General features: G+C 32.6%; 1 protein-coding gene across 2 annotated transcripts in view; it reads right to left on the bottom strand.

Moving 5' to 3' along the window:
• The window catches only part of LOC128991848 (innexin shaking-B-like), a 48439-nt gene extending 24171 nt beyond the window's left edge, over positions 1–24268 (bottom strand). The window contains exons 1-2 of one of the 2 annotated variants that reach the window (XM_054415066.1): positions 13580–13690; positions 10233–10832 (exon numbers count right to left, since the gene is read on the bottom strand). In XM_054415066.1, coding sequence (XP_054271041.1) covers positions 10233–10589 — 357 coding nt within the window. In that variant the 5' untranslated portion in view covers positions 10590–10832; positions 13580–13690. Of the gene's footprint in view, positions 1–10232; positions 10833–13579; positions 13691–23488 lie in introns of those variants that run through there. The other variant, XM_054415065.1, reaches the window with a different exon arrangement.
• Positions 24269–24577: the final 309 nt, after the last annotated feature.

The following is a 24577-nucleotide window of genomic DNA, read 5'->3' on the forward strand; positions in this document are numbered from 1 at the left end:
CTAACACACAAACCACTTTAATAGTTGAGCGGGATTTCAATAAATCACACTCCACTCTACAATCATATTTGGGTTAAAATATGCACATAGGTGGCATCCCCATCTCAAATAGTAATAATGGTAGTTAAAAATAGAATAGAAACGTCTTTAATTTGAAGTGGTTTTCAGTACAAAAATACACTGTTTTTCAAAACAACTTAAGTTAGGTACACAGTCTTGGTAATGGTCAATGGTAATGGTAAATTAGTTCAGAATTTAAACCTCCTCTTTATGATGTTTATCACTTTGAAAACGATTTGGTTTTAAATGGATGGGTCAACATTTATTTTTACTAAAAGTGTTGTTTTACCTAAAACTAGTAGTTGCAGCTTTTAACACAAATCTCGTAACCCTCGAATAACGTTTGTTGATTTATTTAATCGATTCATGTTTTTAATTTACAAAAAACCTGAATCTTGTCGATCAAATCTCACTCATTCAATTCAAAAATAAATATTTCCTGAATTCAAAAGGCCAACTAAAGAGGAAGAGAGAGGGTAGGCGATTAATTCAAAGCGGCTATTCCAGGTACCCCGCTCTCTATGTTTATGTGTGGCTCTTTTGGTTATACAAACGCCAATCAACGAAAACAAAAATACCACTGTCAATCAAACCCAAGGCATGTTTGTCTTTGAGTTTCTCGTGGCATCCGCAAAGCTCGTCTGTCTCTTTAAAATTAGTGATGAATCGCTGAAATTTGTAACTCTAAACGTGTTGATATTGAGGATTTTTTCATCACTCTTAGTCCAGATAAAAATACCGTGATTTTTGTTTATTTGGTGTAAAAATGTGACTTTTTTCAGTTTGCTCTATAAGTGAGGGCAAATGTTTACATTGGACTTGAATTATCCAACTGTAGAATTGTTCCTGCCTTCTATACTTCTATACTTCTAAGTATAATATTTTGGGTGTATGTGTGTTATTTTATTCATCATTAAACGTTATACCGGTATTTGTTTTCTTTTTTAGAGAACAGACGTTATCTTCCTGTATCATGTTTACAATTTCAGCATATTATTTTTTTACACAGCTACTATATTTTAAACATCCACAACGTGCACTAACGGTAAAAAATGGAATTTCATGTCATTAATGGCTATTCGAATCAACGAAAATCCGAAGGTATGGCACTATTTTTCGTTATGTTCACAATTGGTTGGTTTCAGCTAAATTACCCTACATCTACAGCACACATTTTCCTCACTGTACATAGTTCCTAAATATCACATATGTAGGAGGAAAGCTATAAATAACCCTATCACTCCTCAAATTTCACTGAATTATCACCTAAATAAATCACTTCAAACGAACCTTACTTTTGTGTGAGGTAAATCATAACTACCAACTGTTGTAAATTTAGACCAGAACTGTACATATTGGTTGTTTGAACTTTTTACAATCTCCATTCAAAGTTATCAACTCAAACATAGTAGCACGTGTAGTTGAGCAATCGAGCAATCAAACGAGCAAACACTGTTATCTCCTCAATCAGAGCGTCGTAAACTTCAAATTTGGATCTCCAGACCCTCCAGACCGCCCTACACATGTCTAGCGAAGTACGACCTGAAGCTGGTTGTTAAATAACCTCATAGTTCATCACTTTAATCCAATATCCACCTTAATATTCAAGTAAAGTCGATTTTAAACGTTTCATGGTGGTAAAATGGACCATACAAATCCAGGTAGTTATAAGAAAATTACATGAATGATATTTAAATTTAAAATTACTATCTTGAAGCAACAAGGTTGCATAGTAGGCAAATTTCTAATTTGGTTCTCCAGACCCTCCAGACCGCCCTACACATGTCTTGGGGAGTAAGACCTGAAGCTGATTGTTGAATAACCTTATAGTTCATCATTTTAATCCAATATCCACCTTAATATTCAAGTAAAGTAAATTTTAAACGTTTCATGGTGGTTAAATGGACAATACAAATCCAGGTAGTTATATGAAAATAAATATGAATGATATTTAAATTTAAGATTACTATCTTGAAGCAACAAGGTTGCATATTAGGCAAATTTCTAATTTGGTTCCTTAAGTTTCATCGAGATGGAGTTATAATACTATAAAATTTACACTATCCTGTATTAACAACATTTGTTCAATGAGGCATTGTTGAAGTAATGAGCAGATATAATAGTTGTTTTGATGGAATTTAATTACAGTAGTTGACGACGGGACAGATAAATTCACCAATGTGTTTAATATTTTTGTAAACATATAGCATAGAGGTAATATTTGTAATAAAATGTATCCTTAGCAATAATATTTGAAGCAAGACTGCGTTTCGCCTTTATATTATCTTGGCTGCTAATTAATAGACTTAATGTTACATATTTCAAATGAACATAATATTTTTATGATGTTCTTTTGAAATATGACAAATATTTGGATTTCACTACTTGAATGAAAAAAACTGAAACCCCACTTTTGTTGTTAAATTGATCTAGTTCACAAACACATTATTTATGTCCGTTACATAGTGGAACCAAATGTTTTTAAAATCGCGCAAACTTACTAGAGTTTGAGGGTACGGATGTAAAACAAAATACAAAATTTCTAAAAACAAGTTGGCTTTGATTGAACCAACTTTACGTTTAGTCACATTTGTACCTTAAGTTATTTTGAACACCATAAATCATAATTACACGCACAGCCATTAATTTGAGTTATTTAATTCCGTGGCCAAATTCATATTGATATCGTAAGAAAAAATAAACGATTGATGCAACAGTATCAAGTTGTTGTGACCAACGATATAAACAACTCAGTAGTTCTTTACATCGTCGGTTGTGTCTAGCGAAAGCTCTTCATTTGATAGATCATGTCAAAGGTTCCACGTGGTCAACATTGTTACTGTTTGTCAAGTTGTTACAGTTTTAAGGAACTAGAAGTTTTACTCAGGCTCTACATTGAAATCTTCAAGTACCTTAAACTGCTACGAAAACAAATAGTATTTCCAACGGTTGTAAGTAGGGGGGAAACTCTCTTCCGCACTAGTCTGCATTCGTTATACTTTGCTGCACTACAGATATTTACCTAAAATTATATGATTGTAAATACTTTATGTCTAGGCAAAATTGTAGACATCGAATAATTTTGGTGTGTACCAATATATACAAAAAACAAACTTACGGTGCTCAAGTATATTTTTTGATGTATTATTATGTTTCACGGAAATACGCCGCAATAGGCATGCGTTATAAGTAACAAGAAGTATTTGTGCGCAAAGTATCTTTACTGCACTCGAAAACTATTCTCTCGAATTCAGCAGAGTTCGGATTTACGCACTACTTGTACAATTGGCATTTTTTTTTACCAGCCGTGTTGCTGTGCATTGTAAATCTTCCAATATTAAATTTATTACTTGCACTGATTTCAGTCATAAACGATCATTTGAAGAACAGGATGAATAAAGCATAGAGGAGAATTATTTCCCCATTTTTGAGTGAATATAATGGGTGTCCCATTAAGAACGCCGGATTTCAGGAGCGTCTTATCCTTATCTGCATTTCAATAGGAATTCCCAAATTACCAGCGATGTTATCAGTATTATGTCCCATTTGTAGTCATGAATCGTTAGATGACGGATCAACGCGTGGTCATAGTTAAAGTGCACTACAAGTACGGGCAATGTTTCGCTAAAACGGTGCGGAAGCTGCGCGCTATTTTCGCCCGGGATAATGCACAAAATGAGTCATCTGTCTGAAAATTAATATCTAAGTTCGAAGGAATTGGCTCAGTTTTGGACATTAAAAGACCAGTGCGTAGTCAGGCAGGTCGTTCCCTTGAAAATATTGATGCTGTACATGATAGTGTAGAAGACAACGCAAGAACATCGATTCGTCGGCGTAGTCAGCAGTTAGGCCTAGCTCGGAGCAAAGTACAAAGAGTTTTGATAAAAGAACTTCCACATGTCCCCTCAAAAATCCATTTCAAACTAGATATCGAGCCATGAGATCCTGTAAAATGGCTTGAATTTGTAAACTAGGTGGTTGGAAAACAAGATGAAAATGACATGTTTTAAAAAACATTGCTGTTCAGCGATGACGCACATGCACATTCATCTAAGCAAGATCGTGTGATTTAACAACGTGTGACTAATTTCTTTGGGGAAGTTTAAAATCGCTTGTTTTTGCCAATAATCCTCAAACAATCCAAGACCTGAAGGAGGAAATTATTCATGCCATTAATGGAATTCAACATGAAGTGGGTGAAAAAGTTATGGAAAACTTCGTCAATTGGCTTGTCAGCAGGCAGCAGGTGGGCACTTACGAGACATAATATTCTATTACTAATCGGAGATACTATGCTTTAAGATTCATGTTTCATATTGTAAATTTAGCGTGAAAATATATGGTTTATTAAAACTTTAAATCCGGCGTTCTTATTGGGACACCCTTTAGTATCCATCGCCTATAGATAAAGAGAAGAGCATAAATGTGGAATTGACTCTAAAACTCATGAATATCAAACTAAATTGAGACAGAATAGAAAACTAGTGTTTATTGAATCAAGTAAAAAACACAAAGGTGATAATCGAATATAAGATCATAAACATATGACTTAAATGAAAATAATAGTCACATGCTTGTTTATATACAAATAATGAGTGAAAGTCCAACAATAGATGCTTATGTGTTATACTTACAAATTTGGATAGACCTCAATAGTTTTGCATGGTCAAGTATGCGTATAATTAGTGTATGAGCTATGAAGTAATAGTGCGTAAATAAGGGGGAGAGTTTGTAAGACTTCAACCACAGACGATTAAACCTCCCCTTGTGCATTCCCCCACTTCAATCCCCAACCCCCCCCCCCCCCCACGTCACAACACGGTTGTGTTATGTAATGCAAAACAAATACTAGGTCATACAATACGTTTGAATGCTACAGTGGAAGAAAATTAAATTAAGAAGAAGAAGAAAAAGAATAAGAATAAGAAGAAGGATGAGGAGGAGGAGGAGAAGAAGAAGTAGAAGTAGAAGAAGTTTTTATTGAATTAAAAACATAATAATGCTACAGTATGAATCAAATATAAATGAAAATCTATTAAATTTTACAAGTCGTATGCTGTTTTTCGGCCTTACTTTTGTTGACTGGTAATATCTACTGATATATGAAAAGTATGATTAATGTTGTAATTAAGGGAGACTTCTAAGCATAATCAATCTCTTCTTGATCAGCATTGTAGGTGTTATTAAATTTGCGGAAAGTAAATAAAAGAAACGTCTTATAACACTTAAAACATATATTTACGCCTATACTGTTACTCACAAGACGGTAAATATACAAAAAAGATGGAAAGTGGTTATCCACTTACTAACAGATGGTAGTGGTGGATGGACCACTTACCATCTTTTTTGTATATTTAACGTCTTGTGAGTAACAGTATAGGCGTAAATATATGTTTTAAGTGTTATAAGTCGTTTCTTTTATTTACTATCCATATTAAATGAGACAAAGCATTCTTCGTGTTCAATTAAAAAAAAAAAAACTGTGCAGTTAAGGCTGCATGTAAAAACTTTTATGACGTTTAATACAACAAACATAATATTACTGAATGTTGACAAAAATTGCTAATGTGACTTTGCTTATTTCACTGATACGGGTAGAAAATTTACAATAAATTGTTAATTGTGTAAAAAATTACTTTTTCTGATAAAATCCTAAAGTAATTTGGGTTTCAACCTAATCTCTTTTATTTAAACAAATATTTTGGTAAAAACATATTAAAATTGAAAGATTTTTTACATGTTTTACCATGCAATGATTAATTCAAATTATTTTACAGAATCACAACGAACTAAAACTATGCTCATACCTACAACTGAGCCGCATAAATGACTAATTCTATTGAAAATACAGAAAATAACTACTAGCCTCTCGATGAAAGTAGTCGTACGAGAGCCTTATTTTCAGTAGAATACCGTTGTCTTGTCATTTAAGATTATGAGATACTCAATATTATTTTTATCAGACTCCAAATGAAAGTTGTAGTTTCTTGATTAAGTTGGACCAACTAATAAACATGTCGTCATGCGAATAATACGCACATGAAGACGTCTACATATGTTGTTCGGACGAGACGAAAAGTAATACAATAAATCTCTAATCAATGTCTTTTGTCTTTCTAAGTCATGTACTCCTTCGCTTGCTCTAAAGGCCAACGAAATGAAATTGTTTATATTAGTCTATAAGGTTTATCAAAGAAAAATGTAAGTTTGAATATGTCGAAGTAAAAGTGTTTTGCATGAAAACATGACATGATGCAAAATTATTGTATGCTTTGGAAATTTATACATAAATAATATTTATGTATATTAAAAACATTTCTTTGGAAACATATTTTATATTAAAACAATTACTGATATTGATAAAAAAAATATCACAGACAGATAGTACAAAACATTTCCTCCTTGAACAATTGTTTCTTTGTCTGTAAAAACGCGTCAAGTGTTAAGATTTGTGTGAACTTTCATGTATATCGTTATATGTTTGAAACAGTTTTAAGTATATAATACCAAATTAGCATAATACGATTTACCAGTTGATTAAAAATCTGTTTCCGAAGAAAATCTGTCGTTTAAACTAAATCAATACCTTGTGATGTACAACTTATGAACCTAATCTCTGATTGCAATTACTTTCTTTTACATATTTAACTTTTTTCTCTAATTTTGCTCTTTGTGGGAAAATTAAATACAATATCTCCAAGTTTAAAATAAATTAGCATTTTCCCTATATTTCCATTTTGTACCACTAAGCCGGTTTTCAATATGTTTCCTTTTACAGAAAATATATCTCTACGACTCAGTAGCTCAGTAACAGTTTAGATTTTATCAGCTATACATAGTTGGTTCAAATCCGACTGCCTGTACTATAGAAGAGGGCTCGTGCCCTATTAGACTCTCCCATAAATCTGAACAGTTCAAGTGGATTTTTGGCTGCGCATTATGGTCATAAAACATGTTTAACTCAGCCACCCACTGAAATGCCACAATCAGACCACATAATCAAGTTACCACTAGCTTCTTATTGGTACTCCACTAGCTGTATTAAACCACATAGATCAGTAAATCTAACGTAGCGGGCAATTGGATTTTGTTTAATACTAACAGTTTTAAATATACCAAGATTGAATCCCTCAACCATTTATTAGCAGAATTCATCCCTGTCGTGTCATAGAAGGTTAAACTATTCAATAGCATTGGAACATGTGACTAACTTCAAAGAGACGTCGAGTAAGGATTACAACGTGTGTACGGACCGCAGAACTGCCATGTAACCAATATTACAAAGCAGTGCCTGCCTAAGCACAGGCTGCTGCTTTGTAATAAATATTAAATATCCATCCGTCAGCGAATAGCATGCTGTTTATCAATATGGATACGTGGTGTACAAAAAATTGTTATGTGAGTGGTAGTTTGTATATGTGTGGTTGTAATTTGTAATAAGTATTGAATAACTTTATAAGGTATGTTTTCTAATTATTAATTTACGTAGTTACCTTGTTCATTAACACTTATGGCTTAAATAATAACCTGACATAAAGTGAGTCAAATTTAAATAAACTAAAGGTCATGCCCAATTAATTCTTAATAAAATGTATCAAAGATATATAGCCTACTTTAAATTTAAAAGACACTTAATTGACGATTTGGAAAAAATTTTAAAAAATGTAAATTTTAAATGTGCATGTCATTTTATGGAGAATAAATAAATCGCCATAGTTTTGCCTGTTTAGGGATACAGTATATCGTAATCGAATTCGGCTACTTTATTTATTTCATACGTAGCTTTTGAAATTTCAGTAAAAAAACTGTCTTACCTTCTCTGTAGCAGCAAACCTAATGTCATTTTAATACTTATGTTATTTAAATAAAAATTAATCTGGCAATTTTAAAGAAATATTATTGTGAAAATCCAGCCTCACGAATGTTGCTTAGTCAACAGGTTTGCCGCGGCGGGGGTACTTAAATCTTGGTAGCTAAAATAGATTAAGAAATAAGGTAACTGCCACGTACTCAGAACGAACTGATATGGAAATGTATACGTATACAACTACAGGTTTACTAACTGAACTTATTGAGCCTGCCCATTCAACGGCATTTATAATGTGCTATTTTCACCCTGCTATTCATTAGTCCACATTTTGACAGTTTGACTGTCTCTAACATCACATGTGTTCTTAGTTTAGTACTAAAAGCCTCCTCATTCTGTTATTGATCTTGTTTAAAAACAGGTTGACAAAAAATATGTCTCTCTCTTTATTAAGTAGATTTATTGTACATAAAATTTAAATTTAAAAAAGCCAACAGTTTCTTTCCCAGTTAAAATAAGTATTAAAATCCAATTTGTACCATTACAAGAAACAGAAAATCATTTCAAGGAATTGTCTAATCAAACAATTATCCAAACCCATTAAAGTACGTTTTAAAACTTAAAACCCTTTAAGTTGAACTATAACTGAAGCATACTACATGTGTATTAGCTAAATACTTATTTTATGCTCGTCTAGTTTGGAACGATTTCGTATTTTATATTTATCTATTTAAAATTCACATATATTATTGAAAACCATAGTTTACATCAAGTATTATAAGCAAAGAGTACCTGTTGTAAAATTTAACTTAAAGGTCCCAAGGCAAAATAAACCTTTGTGCACTCTAACTTTTATGACATTCATTTTCATGATATTCATGAAACTATTTCTTGACAGTGCATGACAAAACAGTACATGACACAATATTCAAATTTTACAATGGGATGAGAAGTTAACTTGCAGTGACCAAAATCAATGGTTATACCCCTTATACCATTAATTTTCACTGTCGGGCTAAGATTGTAGGCTAGGTCAGTAGTACACCAGTAACATTGTATTGCTATTTCTTGCCCTGACTACATTAATTGTTATGGCTTAGGTCAACATATATACAATTATTAATATGTAACCATTGCCACCATAGCCCTATTGCGGTCTGTATTATAATGAATATGACCTGCGGAAAGTATAAATGGGTTTTCCTCTAAGGTATATAAGAGTTAATATTTTGAGTGATATTTATGAGCGTTTACAAATCTAGCTCGAAAAAAATACTTAAATTTACTCTTGACAGTTAGCAGGCAGAAAACTTTTTAAAGAATTCTGTGAATGAATCTTGTAATTGAATAAAAATTATATTATCATTCATTTTTTCATCACATTCATCTATAACCAACACGGTTTCATTTTAGTTTTTTCCACAAAACTTTGTAGCAGCTCTGTCATACAGTTTAAACATTGCTCGACTACTAATGGCATTGGTTTCACTTAAATTACTGTAGTTGCTTTGGTTGGTATGAAAGTTTTTTTCTGTATACAGTACTCTATGAATGTTGCCTTTAAATATCAATGAGAACCAAACTTGGCAAATAACTGATTTAAAAAATGTTACTTTTACCAAACCAATGCGATGTGTTTTTAGACGGTGATATGCCAATTATGTTTCACTAGCTGTTTGAAAATTTAAGGGGTTTTTAATTAACACGTAAAAAATAGTCTGGATGAGGTTTATAAAATATTTTGACGTTATCTTTTGAAGCAAAAACTGTAAATTAAAATCAAACCATGAGAATATTTATTATTTTTATTGGAATTTAAAAAAACATTCAATTACATTTCGACCTAGGATTGGTTGACACATTGAAGTACGATTCAAGTAAAATCCGAATGGAACCGTAATCTTATTTGATCTAAATGTATTTGTTGTAAATTGCAATCTAGTTAATAATCGTGCTATTCTCAGTGCATAACTGCATTTCAGAACAACTTTGCCTCAAAGATTAACAGGTTACATAAAAAAAGATATTCAATGAAAATTTTTAAAACAACATAAAAAAGTATATGGCAATAAATTAATTTAAATAAAAAAATAATTTACCTAAAGAAGGCTAGTAAAGTTTTCTAGTCTTCTTCCCAAATATTAAAAGAAGTAATAGTTAAACAGCTTTTGACCTAACAAGAAGCACCTAATCCAAAACCCAAGTCCTCACTCTGAAAAAGTGGAACAGGACTCTTCCATGGCATGTACTGTGCTGAGAGACCTCCTCCCAGAAGGTCTCTAAGAAGGTACATTAAACTAATTAAATACTATTTTGTACAACCACAATTTCCCTTACTACTTCTTTCAATATACTCCCAAATTACCTGAAAGAACAAACAGAAGGCGACCCACTGGTAGAACTTGTGTATCTTCTTCTCTCTCGCCCCCTTGGTGTTGTCCACCCCCGGGTAGGGAACCTCCACCCCCACCTTCTTGAGGAAACTAGCAGGAACAGTGTATGTGGAATGTATCCAGCACCATGTATTGAGCACTTCTGGAGGAAGGTCCTTGGCGTGCACGCACTCTATCGGGTTCCCCACGAACTGTCTTGCTGCCAGGATCAAGCAGCAGACCACCAGGAGGGAGGACGTGACGCGGTAGTGGAGACGGAACACGGGGGAGTCAGTGTTAGTCCTGCCTAGACGAAACAGGTCCTTCACACCTTCGAAGATCTCGTACATTTCGATATTGGAAACTATTTACCTTTCATAATCACAAGGTGATTTGTAATTGAGTCAAGTTTTCTTGAGAATGTATTTTTTGCTGACATGATGTCTTGGGTCTCCGTTGATTCTTCTATTTATTGTATTCTGTGTTATCATTTGTTTGAGCAATATGTTTTCTGACGGTCCAATTAACACTGATTATCAATTGTTCAATGAATCCATGATTCACACAAAGACCTTGTTTTTAATTGTAATCAGCTGAGACAACACTAAGATTTTAACCATAAAATAAGACCACCTATTTGTTACCAAACAAAGTTTAAATCTTCAAATTGAAAGAATAAAATTAAATAATGTTAACTGGATTCGTCAACTATTAAAAATACAGTATAATAAGAGGGTTAAGAAACCAACCAATTTGCTTTACCTATTATTTAATTCTGTTATTGATCAGAGAATAATGAAACTGTTTCGTTATGCTTTACTAATAGTTAAAAAAAGACATAGAGAAATGTTATTTAAAATTATTAGCACAATTTAATGTTATCACTGTTTTAAAATAATTAATCACTGCTAGCTGAAAAAGTACAACTTTCCGTTGGTAACGAACGAGTGAAACTTTAAGAGGCAAATCTTTTCCCACCCTTAATTTAGTAAACTTGTCCTTTATAGTTATTTTACAACAATGTAACATCAATGCATAAACAAAATTTGTTTAGACCCAATAATCCTTTATATTCCGTTAAACTAAATATTATGTTTACTGAGAGAGTAATATAATATTCTATGTTCGGTCCACACTGAGATTCAAATTAAAAATATCTAGGAGAAGACTCTAATTCTGTTGTGCAATGAACCAACTCGTTTTTTGTTCATATGGTATCCCTAAAACGTTTTATAAAATCTACTTCTGTATAGCCAAAAGCTCTTTAACATTAGCTACTGAAAAACGTATTGATTTAAAAAAGCTAAGCGTGTAACCAAATAACACAACAATATTTGTATAATTATTGTAAATTAAAGATACTTAAGAATTTGATTTCCACAAAGATCAACCGCTAAAGCATGTTTATGTCCAGTATGTTTAGGGTGCGTTCTAATTAAACAATTCATTTACTGTTGTTTTATTAACTTTAGACAAATGGAGCTAAATTCAATTATATATTTGTGAACTAATTCTACTCTATTATAACCAAAAGTAAACCACACGTCATAAAAGTGACCCTTTGAGCTAGAAATTGAGACATGTAGCAGACATCAACGCCCGGACTATTAAGGCCAAAGTATGCTTCAGGTTTTAAAGATACAATGTCAATATTACTGTAAACTAGTATTGGTTCACGGGCTCCTTAGGTGAGTTAAATGGCAACCTAACCTATGTACACTACTCAGTTTCAATTATTGTGGTGTTAATCAGATAGTAATATTTCAATGTTTATATGGTGAAAGCTAATCCTGTACAATAATGGTACATTTTATCACTAGGGACTAAAGTGCCCCCCTCATTTTCCGACCTCGGCTTCGCCTCAATCGTAAAACTTGACCTCGGGTTAAAAAGTCACTTTTTGCCCGAGTGGTGAACTATATTTTTCTTCATATTGCATCACTAATTAACAAAAACATAGCTAGAAAACTAAATAATTTTTATGTTAACATAACCTCTCAAAACGAAACAGCTTGTTTTCAATTCTGCTAAGGCAAATAAGCAGCTGTTAAGTAAGTGATTCAATTATTTCGCCTATTACGATTGTGTTATTATACCATCAATATATTAAACAATTGACAACAATAGGCTAAATAAACCCTTATCTAATAAATCAATCGATAAATAATTTACATCTATATGAACAACAACTGATTTTTTACTCCGTAGAGACTAAAAATTATTTTTACTCCCTAGAGAGTGAAAGTGCTACTTTATACCGGCAACGCGTGCATTAAAAACGGTTGTTTATGCTGCAGTATGACGATAAATATATCTATATTTCATACTTTTTTTATCACCACCCTAATATTCGGTTAATGTTTAATCTTGACAAGCCACATGTTGATATAAGACCTAGCTCAGTTACATTGTTTGCCCACTTTGACCGATCGTAGCTATAAATGTCCAAGGAACTTTTAATGCCACAACAACTCGTCCAGTGTTTAGACTATTCTGGTTGCAAAGTTAATCAACCTTTGACATCTTGTACACAATAGAAAATTGCTACTTGGATTATAGATAATAGATACTAGTGATTTTGTTAATCAATCATTGAGATAGTTTATGTTAATTAGTGTTTAATTACTAAATTTATTGTATAAATTTCTATTTTGTTCTACTTTTGTTTAAGTTTATATGGTTTAAACTTTATCAAGAAATACTAATTGTTTAAGAGCCAAATTATTTAACTCAATAATTATGAAAGAGTGTTAAAAAGTAAAAAGTATTTAATATGTGTAAATTCAAACAAATATGATTTAACTATGTCACAGCACAGCTGTAGTAATCCCCTGTAGTGATAACCTGAACTTCAATGAACTAGTTGTTTGTAATTTACAATGCGTCCAAAACGTGCAGCCACACTTAATATTTTTACTTATTTCCGTTTTATAGTTACTATTTTTTACTGAATTTAATTTCTGTGAATATATTAGTTTGATCCTTTTGTCGATCAATTGTTTTTTTTATTTTTTATTATTTATTTTAAAAAAACACTCTAGTATTAATTTAATTATATTAAGTTTGAAAAAAAAATATTTGAAGTAATTGGTAAACCAACAGAAATTAAAATGTTGAAATGTATCATTAAATTTAAAAATGATTTAGAAAGATCATTCTACAACGAAAGTAGCCTCACAACTTTAAAACAAATTACCCATATTTATGTAAAACATTCCCAATAGTTTGGAAAATTCACGTATTCGTGTATTTAATCATAGCAAACCTTATCACAAAACCACTAATAAATTAAATATTCCACTAACACCAATTATAAAAAAAACTATCAAAAATCACTCACTATTAATTTATTACACTAATCACACTGGATAAATATTTTTCACGCACAAAACACACACCCGCAACTAAACTGCACTGTAGTGGACTATTTCTGTAGAAGATCAGCCCTAGTACTTGAGAAGGCACGGTGGTTCTTAAGCGGCGAGATATTATAAGTGCTGCGCGGAGTTCCGAGTCAACTCAGTTTGGGGGGGGGGGGAGTGACTACCCCAACGCACGTAGGTCACGGGTTCAAAATTGAGCCATTTGGCACCGGACCCGAGTAGTTCGATAAAGGCGTCTTAATGCTTTGTTATAGTGCCGAATGGTGGCATTGTTGACAGTTTAAACTTTAAAGACCTTTGTTTAAAAGAATGCGAATAATTTATGTCGTTGAAAGTGTTTCTAAATGTGTCTCGATGGTTATTTATTTTATAAATAGATGAATTAAAATATAGCTCGCTGTGGAGAAATCCTGTAAGAACTGCAAACTCGGTATTCTCAAATGTTTTAAAATATTTAAAGATCTTGACCTTCCAAATTGTGTTTACAAGTTATTAGCCTTATCTGTGAATTTTACCTCACACATAGGTAGACAATTATGGGAAACACCCTACAGTTAAAAATAATTATATAAGCATAAGATATCTATTTAAGTAACACAATAATATTACAAAATAATGATAATATAAGAGCTCACCCCGTGGTCGAAAACTCGAACAAAAGTATGCATTGTGCAAACTTAATATTTATATATTTATTATTATTCTAATAATAAATATTTAATTTAATATTTATTATAATTCTTAGTCTATGAATGATTCACTTTATTCAATTTTATGAACTCATAGCATGTTCTCACTTTTTTTTTTAAATTAGCATAGTGCTGCAATGTAAATGGTATTTGTATTCTGTTTTGTAGCATGCAAAATAAAATAAACTTCTTTATTTTCAGCCCACGCTGTAAATAACACATGTGATTGAAATTACTTACATTTGTTTTGATTTTTCTGTTTATATTTTGTTGTTATTTCGTCACCAACATGGCAACCCATAAGGACCATGTTATTTTTTTAACATTTGTTATGGTTTTTTTAGGAGATTTTAGTTTATAAAAGGATTCTGCCATTGACTATATAGTCAATGATTCTGCACATCTACAGGCATATATCTTTCTATCGGTATGCGTAGATTTTCCCTGCGATGCACAGGAGCTGGGAAAAAGGGTTTTCAATAAACATGCTTGTCTATTAATATATATAATTAGTCCCATGTTAAATCTCCATAAGAAAAGTTGAAATACCACTTTTGACCCAATTAACATAAATATTTTCAAAATACTCATAAAACCTGCACATATAGGACCGATAACCTTTCTTTTGGTACAACCCGCGTGTAATTCAGTCCATTAGTATGGCCAGGCTAGCTGTCATCAGTTTTGCAAAAGTGTTTTTAATATACAAGATTTTAGTAATAATAATAAAAATAATAATATTATTATTATTATTAATAATAATAATAATAAATAAAAAATATTATTATTATTATTAATAATAATAATAATCAGAAAAAGAAAACTTAATAACATTCAAACTTTATTAAGCTAGTCAGCGTCATCCCTCTCGTATTTCATTTTGATCACTGTAACTTAATAATAAAAACTTTCTAGTTGAATCTCGCTTAGCTTTTGGCGTGTTAAACTTTTTTTCAATTCATATTGACCAATAATAATTTAGAGATTTTTAAATGATTCTTTTTGTGATTTTTGTTTCCTATGACGCTAGGTAATTGTCTTTCACATTACTTAAGGCTAGACCTAAGGGTTGCAGTATTATCACTTAGATAAAATCCATTGGTGATTTGGTGGTATTTTAACCCGGAACATCAGGGACTGAAGTCACGCGCTCTAAACATTAGACCACCTCACTCTCCCTATTTTGTGAATAATAATTAAATAAACTATAAAATATTTTGTGAACATTTTTAGAAAGTATTAGTTCAGTGTGTTCAGGTAAAAAAATATTAATTCACGTGCATTGTATTCAGATTGCAATGCTGCTTTTTATATGAAATACGTCATAACGTCATAGATGTCTCCATTCACCAACAGCTTCAGTTATTTTATCCTTTTTGTACAAAAATATATTAATTTACTATGGAGTTGTATTAAAATATTTTTTTCAACTAAGTATTAAAATGTTAAACGGGTAGCGTCAGTTTTAAATGCCCCAAATTATTTAAATCGCTAAAACCGTATAATCGGATAAAGTCTCCCCGTTGGCCTCGAGTCGGAAGAAACAGAAACAAAACATAAATTTGATTGTTTACCATCCATGACGAGTGCGGTCTTTTGTTGTGATATGATGTTTGGAACCGAGCCTACCACTATGCGGTGGATGGCGAAGAGTAGTGTCTAAATATATTTACATTTTATTACAATTTAAAAAAAATATGAAAATAGTTCATTTTTTACTACTGACAACAATTAAAAATTTAGAAAGACTGGATGTTCGGTTTTGAAACCTTGTTCAAAAGTCCCATTAAATTCTGCTTCGAATCATGTAAGCAGAAACTCAACTTTTATTTATACTCAAACAATTATTTCAATATGTTGTACATAAGGCAAAGCATTTATGTCCTGATTGATTTAGTCAAACAATCATTATAGCTCTTATATTTCAACATTATGTATACGACAAAATAGTAAAGAATTGCATTAAAATAAAAAGATTATGATATACATTTATCAAATAAAAATTGACTTTAATATAAGTGTTAAAAAAAACATTTTTACTGTTAAGTTATATTTTACTAACAAGCGTAATTCGTAGCATAAGATGCCTTGTTTGTAAAGATCTGTAATATGTTTTCATTGTCACAGCGTACATTACATGCATACGTACAAGCCCTTAAGAGCTTTTAACTGGATGAAGGATCTGGTTTATAGTTTGTCTGGGTCATCTGGGTTGTCGCCTTATTTAAATATCACGACCTGATTTTAAATATTACTAGATGGTGTTCGCAGAGGCGTCCACACTGAACGGAGTCATCTTTAATTTGTCGTTGGCCCTCATTATCTTTACCTACTATTATTGAAACATTATTTGTGTGGAGATAATTATTATTGGAGTTAAAACAGCTGAATATTGTTGCTATCATTGAAGGGAAGTAATAAACACGGTGATAACATACTACGTATTTTCAGGGACCTGCATTTACATTTTCAAGCTTAAAACCTCTGGGGCAAATCATATTTTTTCTAACAGAGTGGTATAATTAATTGTGTTATTTATTGTATGCTTGTACCAACTCGTTCTGGCCTACATTAATCTCTGATATAAACACGAAAGGATAATTACACTTGCATATAGTGCAACAATTTGGCCATTATGAGGAATCAACTCAGACAATTTCTAATAGTCACTGAAATTTTCTATTACCAGCAGTAAAACACTATATCCAGACTTACAGACGTAAAAATTTTTTTTAAAGGGAAAACTATTTATTCGTGCAAAGTTAGAGCTACATGGCCCTACTTAAACTAAAACTGGTTAATAAACATACAAAGAAATAAAAGGTTTATGGACCGAACGAGGTAACCCACGAAAGATTCCCTATGAACTTAAGATACAATTGAAAATTATATTAATGTAAAATTTAGTTTTAAAATATTTATAGACATATCTTCTTCTTAACCATGAATTCAAATTAAATATAACAAACTTCCAGTCAATTTGTGCTTGTGTATTCAAAGTATGATTCTACTCTAAAATTTAATACCTGATCAAATAAGCTGGTTATTAAGTTATCTAGTATAATATACAGCATTTCTTGCCATTTTAAAAACCAGTTTAGAAAATAGAATTTACAGTTCATGAAAACAGGCTATTAACGAATGTTCTTGAAAACTTTCCACTTTGAATGCCTTTTACAAGATTCGGAAATATTCTGGGAGTCAAAGTTGTGCGACAGGTGTATCTGTAGCCACTCACTGTTTCCGCTTACGTTCTCATAGAGGTTTTAGAACGAAACGAAAGCCGACACTGTTTACGAAATTACAATGCAAGCTTTGAGTTCGATATTTGCTGCATCTTGCATTATTTTCTGTCAAATGCAATTCCATTGTAAGTCAAAAGAAAATATTAAAATTAAATAATTTCAATAATATTTAATATTTAATTTTTTCCTTAATATTGGAGTAAAAACTGAAAACTTGTAATTCAATTTTATACCTCAGTTTTTATTTAAATTTTTATTATTTACTTTTGCTTTGTGAATCTTTGTACAGTGACAGTCTTAAAAATACTAATTACTTCTCTACAAACCCCTAAAGATTAAATCTAGGCCTGGCAGAGCTACTTAGCATAATTTAAAATACCTTAATGAGATCTTGAACATTAAAGATCCCTTAGATTATTTACTTCTTGAAAAGGATTCCAACACCGGTTGAAGGGGTAGAAAAAGAGAGATATGTTTCATTAATACAATACAAGTGCAATCTAGGTGGTGCCTTTAAAGGGCCACAAATGAAAGTTGGTGCTTAGCATGGTGTATGGTGTTTGACACAGTGTTCTTCCCATATCATGCATGCACACACACACACACTCCCACAAATTATACTTTTGTTAATACTTCTGAATATGTTGCTGTCTCTTGTTATTATTTTCACAGTTTATAATTTGTTATCTTTTTTGCCATAGTCTATTTTGTTGGTCTTATTTAATCGTTGTTGTTATTGCCTGTTGTAAAGTTACCGTCATTACTGCTTGTTACTTGTTACCATTATTACTAGGCATAGTCTTCTTGTTGTTATTGTATTTATTAGTTTTTAGGTCCCACTCGTGCATTTATTGCCAGCTTCCTTATTTATTATTATTGCACGATTTTTGTAACCACTGATATTAACTTATTATTTGCTACTTATGTTTAGTTCATAGTTTGACAAAATTGTATTAATGGAGAAACCGTTGGAATAAATAAATAAATAAATACATCAAATCAAATAATAGCCATATGTTTTTAAATGTCGAGAATATGGATTATTAATATCATTTTTATTAAATATTTCGACGCAAGTGGTACATTTATGTTTTTCACAAGAGTCCAAACCATATTCTTGTTACTATACGTCAACTTGCTAAATTCTTGAAAACGTAAGCAGAATCAGAATCGATTTTAATAGAAAGTTCTATCAAATGGAGAAAAAAAAATAAAATAAAATATGTTCGTATTGATATTGTTTCTGAGCTATTTGTATACCTGCAACGCAAAAACAAATCTTATGTTTAATCTTAACTAACAACTGTAGCCCTTGACGATTGGTGGTTCAAGAAAATAAAAACACCGTGTAATATAAACACCCGAACACATTTACATTGCATTTGCATAATTATGTGATTACCTTTTTCCTGATTACTAGAAAAACGTGCGTAGAATTCTGTTATCAATGAGTGAGAGCACGTTAACTCCTGAACATTTAAACGATCGTAATAATGTTTGTGAGTAATTCAAGTTAATTTTATTCTATTTCAGATACTGGTGCATAATTATTTAATGTGTACCTTTACTTTTTATGGCTATAAACACGTTATTTGAAAACTGGTTTGCGCATTACTAGTACAACTTACTCGATTCGGGTTTTATTTGGTTAAGATCTTCTATATAAATAAAAAATAAAAACGGTGATTTTGTTTTGCAATATTTAAGTTTTATATAAAAACGTCCCAAGTGAGCCTGATAAAATCTAAATTTTTATCAGCCTGTTTGTCTGTGTATCTACCCATAGAGACTCCCAAGATGGCAGTTTACCTTAGTGCCTACTCTTAGAAAACTAGAGCCCCGATCAAGATTTAACTTTTACCTGTTTTCACTAATTTGTTGAGAGTGTTATGAAAATTTAAACATGACCCACTTATTTTAGAATTGTATTAAATTAAATGTAAATTTAGAACCGATCAAAAGTAAAATATTATTCCTGTATTCGCCTAACTTTTTAACATATCTTTGGCTAAATTTTGTCTGACTTATTTTTAATCCTCTAGATGCCATTTTACAACCGCTCAAAAGAGGTCAGCACTTCAAATACTCAAAAAGCTTTTCTACCCTTAAACATTTTAAATCACTAAATAACTTCTTAATCAGCAACATACGTGTTATTAAATTACCTGAAAGCACAAGCATACGTCAAATAACACTTATGATAATATATTTACACTTATATTGTTTACTCACAAAATGGTATACACATATTCGATGGTAAGCTGTGATCGATTTCGATTGGACACTCCAATCATCATCTGGCCCAATAGGCGATCACCACTTACCATCTTTTATACGTATTCGCCGTCTTGTAAGAAAACAGTATAAGTGTAAATATATTATTATAAGTATTATTTGATGTATTTTTTGTGCTTTCAGGAAATAAAACACAGTACTGATTAAAGTAGTCTATTATACAGTAGCGCATTGCACTCGCTATTTGTTGTCAGGCCACGCCTCGCATTTGGTTTACAGCTGTATACGATACACCACATTAACATTGTATCAGCTGATCGGTTCTGACGTCACAGATGACGTCACCCCCCATTGGCACGCTCGCACCATAACACCAGCTACAGAAGCATCCAGTATTCATGGGGTGGCAGAAATAGCCACAGCGATTGTGGCCGGGAGACAAGGAAACGATCTGAGAACCTTCCGATTCTGGGAATATTCACCAGCTTTGGGAGGAATGAAAATGTTGGGACACAAACTTGTTCGTAACTGAGTTCGGTTAAATATTTTTAAGATTATTTTGTTTGGTAAATTGATTGTTTTTGCACCAAAAGTTACAGTTGAAAATGTTTGTGTATTTCCCAAGGTTACTGTAGTCAGATATTGTATTACAGTCACGGTAAAAACTATAAACTTCTAGGCCCATATCCGCTATCTTTCGTATAGCACTAATTTTGCCACGACATAGCAGGTCTTCTTTAACATGGGACTTTATTCTTTTACAAAAAGAGGATTCCTTTTGAATTGTATAAAAATCACACTAGTAGGATACATCTGTTTTTGGAACATAAAGGATATTTGTAATACGCAATTTTTGTGGAATCTTTAATGCTTATCATCATTCACGCAATGGAACCATACAATAGACGTAAACAAATGTTGATTTGTAACGAAAACGTAAAACGTGTTTATACTGAAAGGAAAAAGCAATACGATTGGCTGTAAACTAAGTTTTCCAACTTCTTAGATTAAAACTTCATAGGCTTAAAGGTTTCCCGATATTATCACTACAAAATACTCTTTTATACGTATTTACCGTCTTGTGAGTAAACAGTATAAGTGTAAATATATTATTATAAGTGTTATTTGGCGTATTTCTGTGCTTTCAGGTAATGTAATATCACGTACGATGCTGATCAAGAAGTTATTTACAAATTACTCATAAGAAATACTAATATCCCTCAATAAAGGGGTGTAATGGAAGATGTAGTAAGCAAAACTGGAAAAACTAACATCATCTACAGGTTATGCTGAAAAACTTTATTTCATAGACACGAATAACATTTTCTCAACATCAATTAGCACAGTGATGCACCCGAGTGGGAAGGAGGGGCAGCTAGTGTGACAGATACGAACAGTTGTTCAAGCTTTGATCTTGTAGGTTAATTGTTGAACACCTGGCGACTTTTGCTCCAAACCCAATTAGCCTCTGAATGTACATTCCTGTTAACTCGGAGAAGAAATGCTGTTTGAATCATCCATTTATGTTTCATAAGCCTTGGATACCACTATGATCACGTAAAAATTGAAAATTAACTTGCAAATTGGTTAGCTTATAAACCTCATAAGAGTTTGAATAAACTATTTAAAAGATACAAATTTAAATTATATATAGCTTATAGTGGAACAGTTCTCAATTATAGAGAGGGTACTAAAGTCGCCGACGGTTTAAAGTAGTGATTGTTCACTTCGGGTCATTCGCGATAAATGGGGTTTGAACCCTGATTTTCAGGTCAGAACGCTGCACTGAAATTACAGTCTCCCATATATACAACATAGCTTAGTTGTAAAGATCTAAGTTAATAATTAATCTTATTCGTAAACAATCTCCAAAATCCACGAATGACTCAAGTACAGTAATTTTGCAAAACCGCATTTCCAATCAATGTTTATCAACCAACTTTCTAGAGTAGAAAAACTTTTATTTTTAAAGTAATAATGTGTTTTGACTACCACGATTTTACGTAAGATTTTCTTTTTAAGTACTTAGAGCCTCTGAGGCAGTTTTTGAAGGTGGATTACGGCTAAGTGACGGTTGGTATAATAATCAGTTGTTTCAACATTTTAGTCACGACTTTCAAAAGTCTGTAAAAGACGTACGACTAATGTTATGAGAATACAATGAAATAAATTCAATAGCAAGAACTAATTGTAAGATACATGAAAACTCATTTCGTTCACTCTAGACTTATAGTATTTGCAAATTGAAGCCTACTGAGTTATGTTTGTGATATTGAACTATCATAGTATACTTTACCGAGTAAATTTGAATTTTTAATTTTTAACAACCCCACAACAATAGCTGGAACAGCCAAAGAAATATTTATTTATTCGAAGATTCTTTGACATAAAATTACAATTTAAGGTATTTAAATTTAGAAGATACCATGACAATGGGCAGTAAAACTTAGTGGATATAGGATCTGTGAATCCAACTGGACACGCTGTTTTAAATATGTGTCTATAAATACGTATATAAGTCAAAGTCATTGGAATCTCAAAACAGTCTTGATATACGGAGGAAAGAATTAAAATAGAGGAATATTGATTGTGTGGCACTTTGTTCCCGGTTTAGGTTTTGAAAAATCTAAAAAAAGATTTTGTTTTATGTAGGGGCTAGAGCCATAAAATATTTTTCAGCTTGCTGTAAATTAGTTAATTTTAAAAGCAAATTTGTGTAGGTATACCTTAGTTAATTGAGTGATACAAATTCAACAAGGTATTTTTCGGGAAGGGATTTCATGCATGATTTTAATATTAAGTGTTTAGTAATGTATAGTTTTGAAATTCTCGTACAAATTTCGTACAAATTCGTTTTGAAATTCGTTTTGAAAAAGCGTACATAAATGAACCCCTGAGAGATTTACAATTAGCTAAGACAAAATATTTTTCACGATTGTACTCATATTCTGACGCGGGAATTTTATAAAGCGTTCTTACTATTATTACTGTGAAAATTTTTAATTGGGAATACATGGATTGGCTGGCTACCAAAGCTCATGGTAAATACAGAATTTTCAAATTTCGCTAGAAATATTTCTAAATTTTAAAATTAAATAAAGTACTTATCACGCACTATTCACTATAATATTCCAAACGTAAGACAACGCATTTCATACAAGTTCGTCAAATCATTTCAAACCCCCCAGACCAAACATACTTTTGATCTCAATAAAAACCTATGCGACTACTATTAACTTTAAAATATAAGAAAAATGAAAGTTGTTCATACGTCTTAGTATTAAACTTCGTGCAACTGTTTGTAATGGTCTATAACCAAAAGCTTGTACTTTGGAGAGGACTAGTCATTTCCCGTTCTAACAATGTATTTGCTTATGAATTAGCATTGTCTTGGTTGAATTTTGTGACCTACTGAGAGTTCTGTTGGAAATTACCGATTTATGTCGTGTACATCAACTGTTCAACCAATCCAAACCGAGAGGATAACTTAATATAAAGAGCATATTTTAAAATCATCGAAAACTGGGAGAAAAGGGAAAAAAAACTGGGAGAAAACTCGCATATTTTAAAATCGAGAGAAAAGGGCAGTAAGTATTATATTTGACTGAAGAATGGTCTAACAGCGTTAAAAAAATGTTTACACTGGTATCTAAAAATCAATGCTAAACGAGAAAACAAGTCCACAAAATGCACCAACCTGGAAGAACAAGCAGAAGCAGACCCACTGGTAGTACCCGTAGCACTTCTTGTCCTCCGGCTTGCCCCTGGTGTTGTCCACCCCCGGGTACGGCACCACCACCCCCACCTTCTTGCGGAACGCGGTTTTGATGGTGTAGGTGGAGTGTATCCAACAATAGGTGTTGAGCACATCCTCGGGTATGTCCTTGGTGTGCACACAGTCTATAGGGTTGCCCACGTACTGTCTGGTGGTCACAATGAGACTGAAGGCGATCAGTATCATCACCGTGATGCTGTAGTGCAACCGGAATATGGGCGAGTCGATGTGTATGTGGCTGACTTTGATCAGGTTCTTCAACCCCCGGAACACGTCCAGCATCTCTGGTCAGAGAGGAGACCCGCGCACTCGCCTCACATCGCCTCATAGGTAGGCCTACCACACTGACCTGCACTTAGTCATGAAGCCCCGCGGTGCTCACGGCAGAGTAGCTACGCGCCGACTGAGTCTCAGACTACTTCTTATCATAGTGTAATCCGGTTAGAGGAAAATCGATGCCGGCCCTCATAACGTAGCCACTTTAAAACTTTGCACTATTACACTCGGCAAATGACAGTTTGGGAATTGCCACACGTACGATACTGCGTAGGACAGTCAAGTTTTACGAACGATATTTTACGTCTCGGAAATAAATATCTCGATATTTTCACATGTGGACACCGAAAATACGAGCGAGACGCGAACCACTAAACGATTCTGAATGAGCTCGTTCGAACACTGCAACAATCTAAACATAGGCGCACGACTGCCTGCTCCCGATAAACTTTGTTTCACGTGGCTAAATATACTCTCGGAATCTCTCGTGAGAGTCCGCCTCTCCCCGCTCCTTGGAATCGCCCGATTGTGTCTGGGGGAACACTGGAGAAGACATTGGTTATTGCAAAGAAAGATAACAATTACCGACATAACCCCTCTGATCACTAACTGCGCTTACAGTATCGTCTCACTTTGAGTAAAAAATATACTAGAAATATACGTCCGCCCTTAAAAGCTAAAATAATTGTTAACAAATCAACAGAAGAAATATTTACTTAATCGAAAATACGCTAT

Source organism: Macrosteles quadrilineatus, unplaced genomic scaffold (genome assembly GCF_028750875.1).
Source record: "Macrosteles quadrilineatus isolate MER2022 unplaced genomic scaffold, UCM_ALF_1.0 Scaffold_4__1_contigs__length_99947679, whole genome shotgun sequence".
Lineage (NCBI taxonomy): Eukaryota > Metazoa > Arthropoda > Insecta > Hemiptera > Cicadellidae > Macrosteles > Macrosteles quadrilineatus.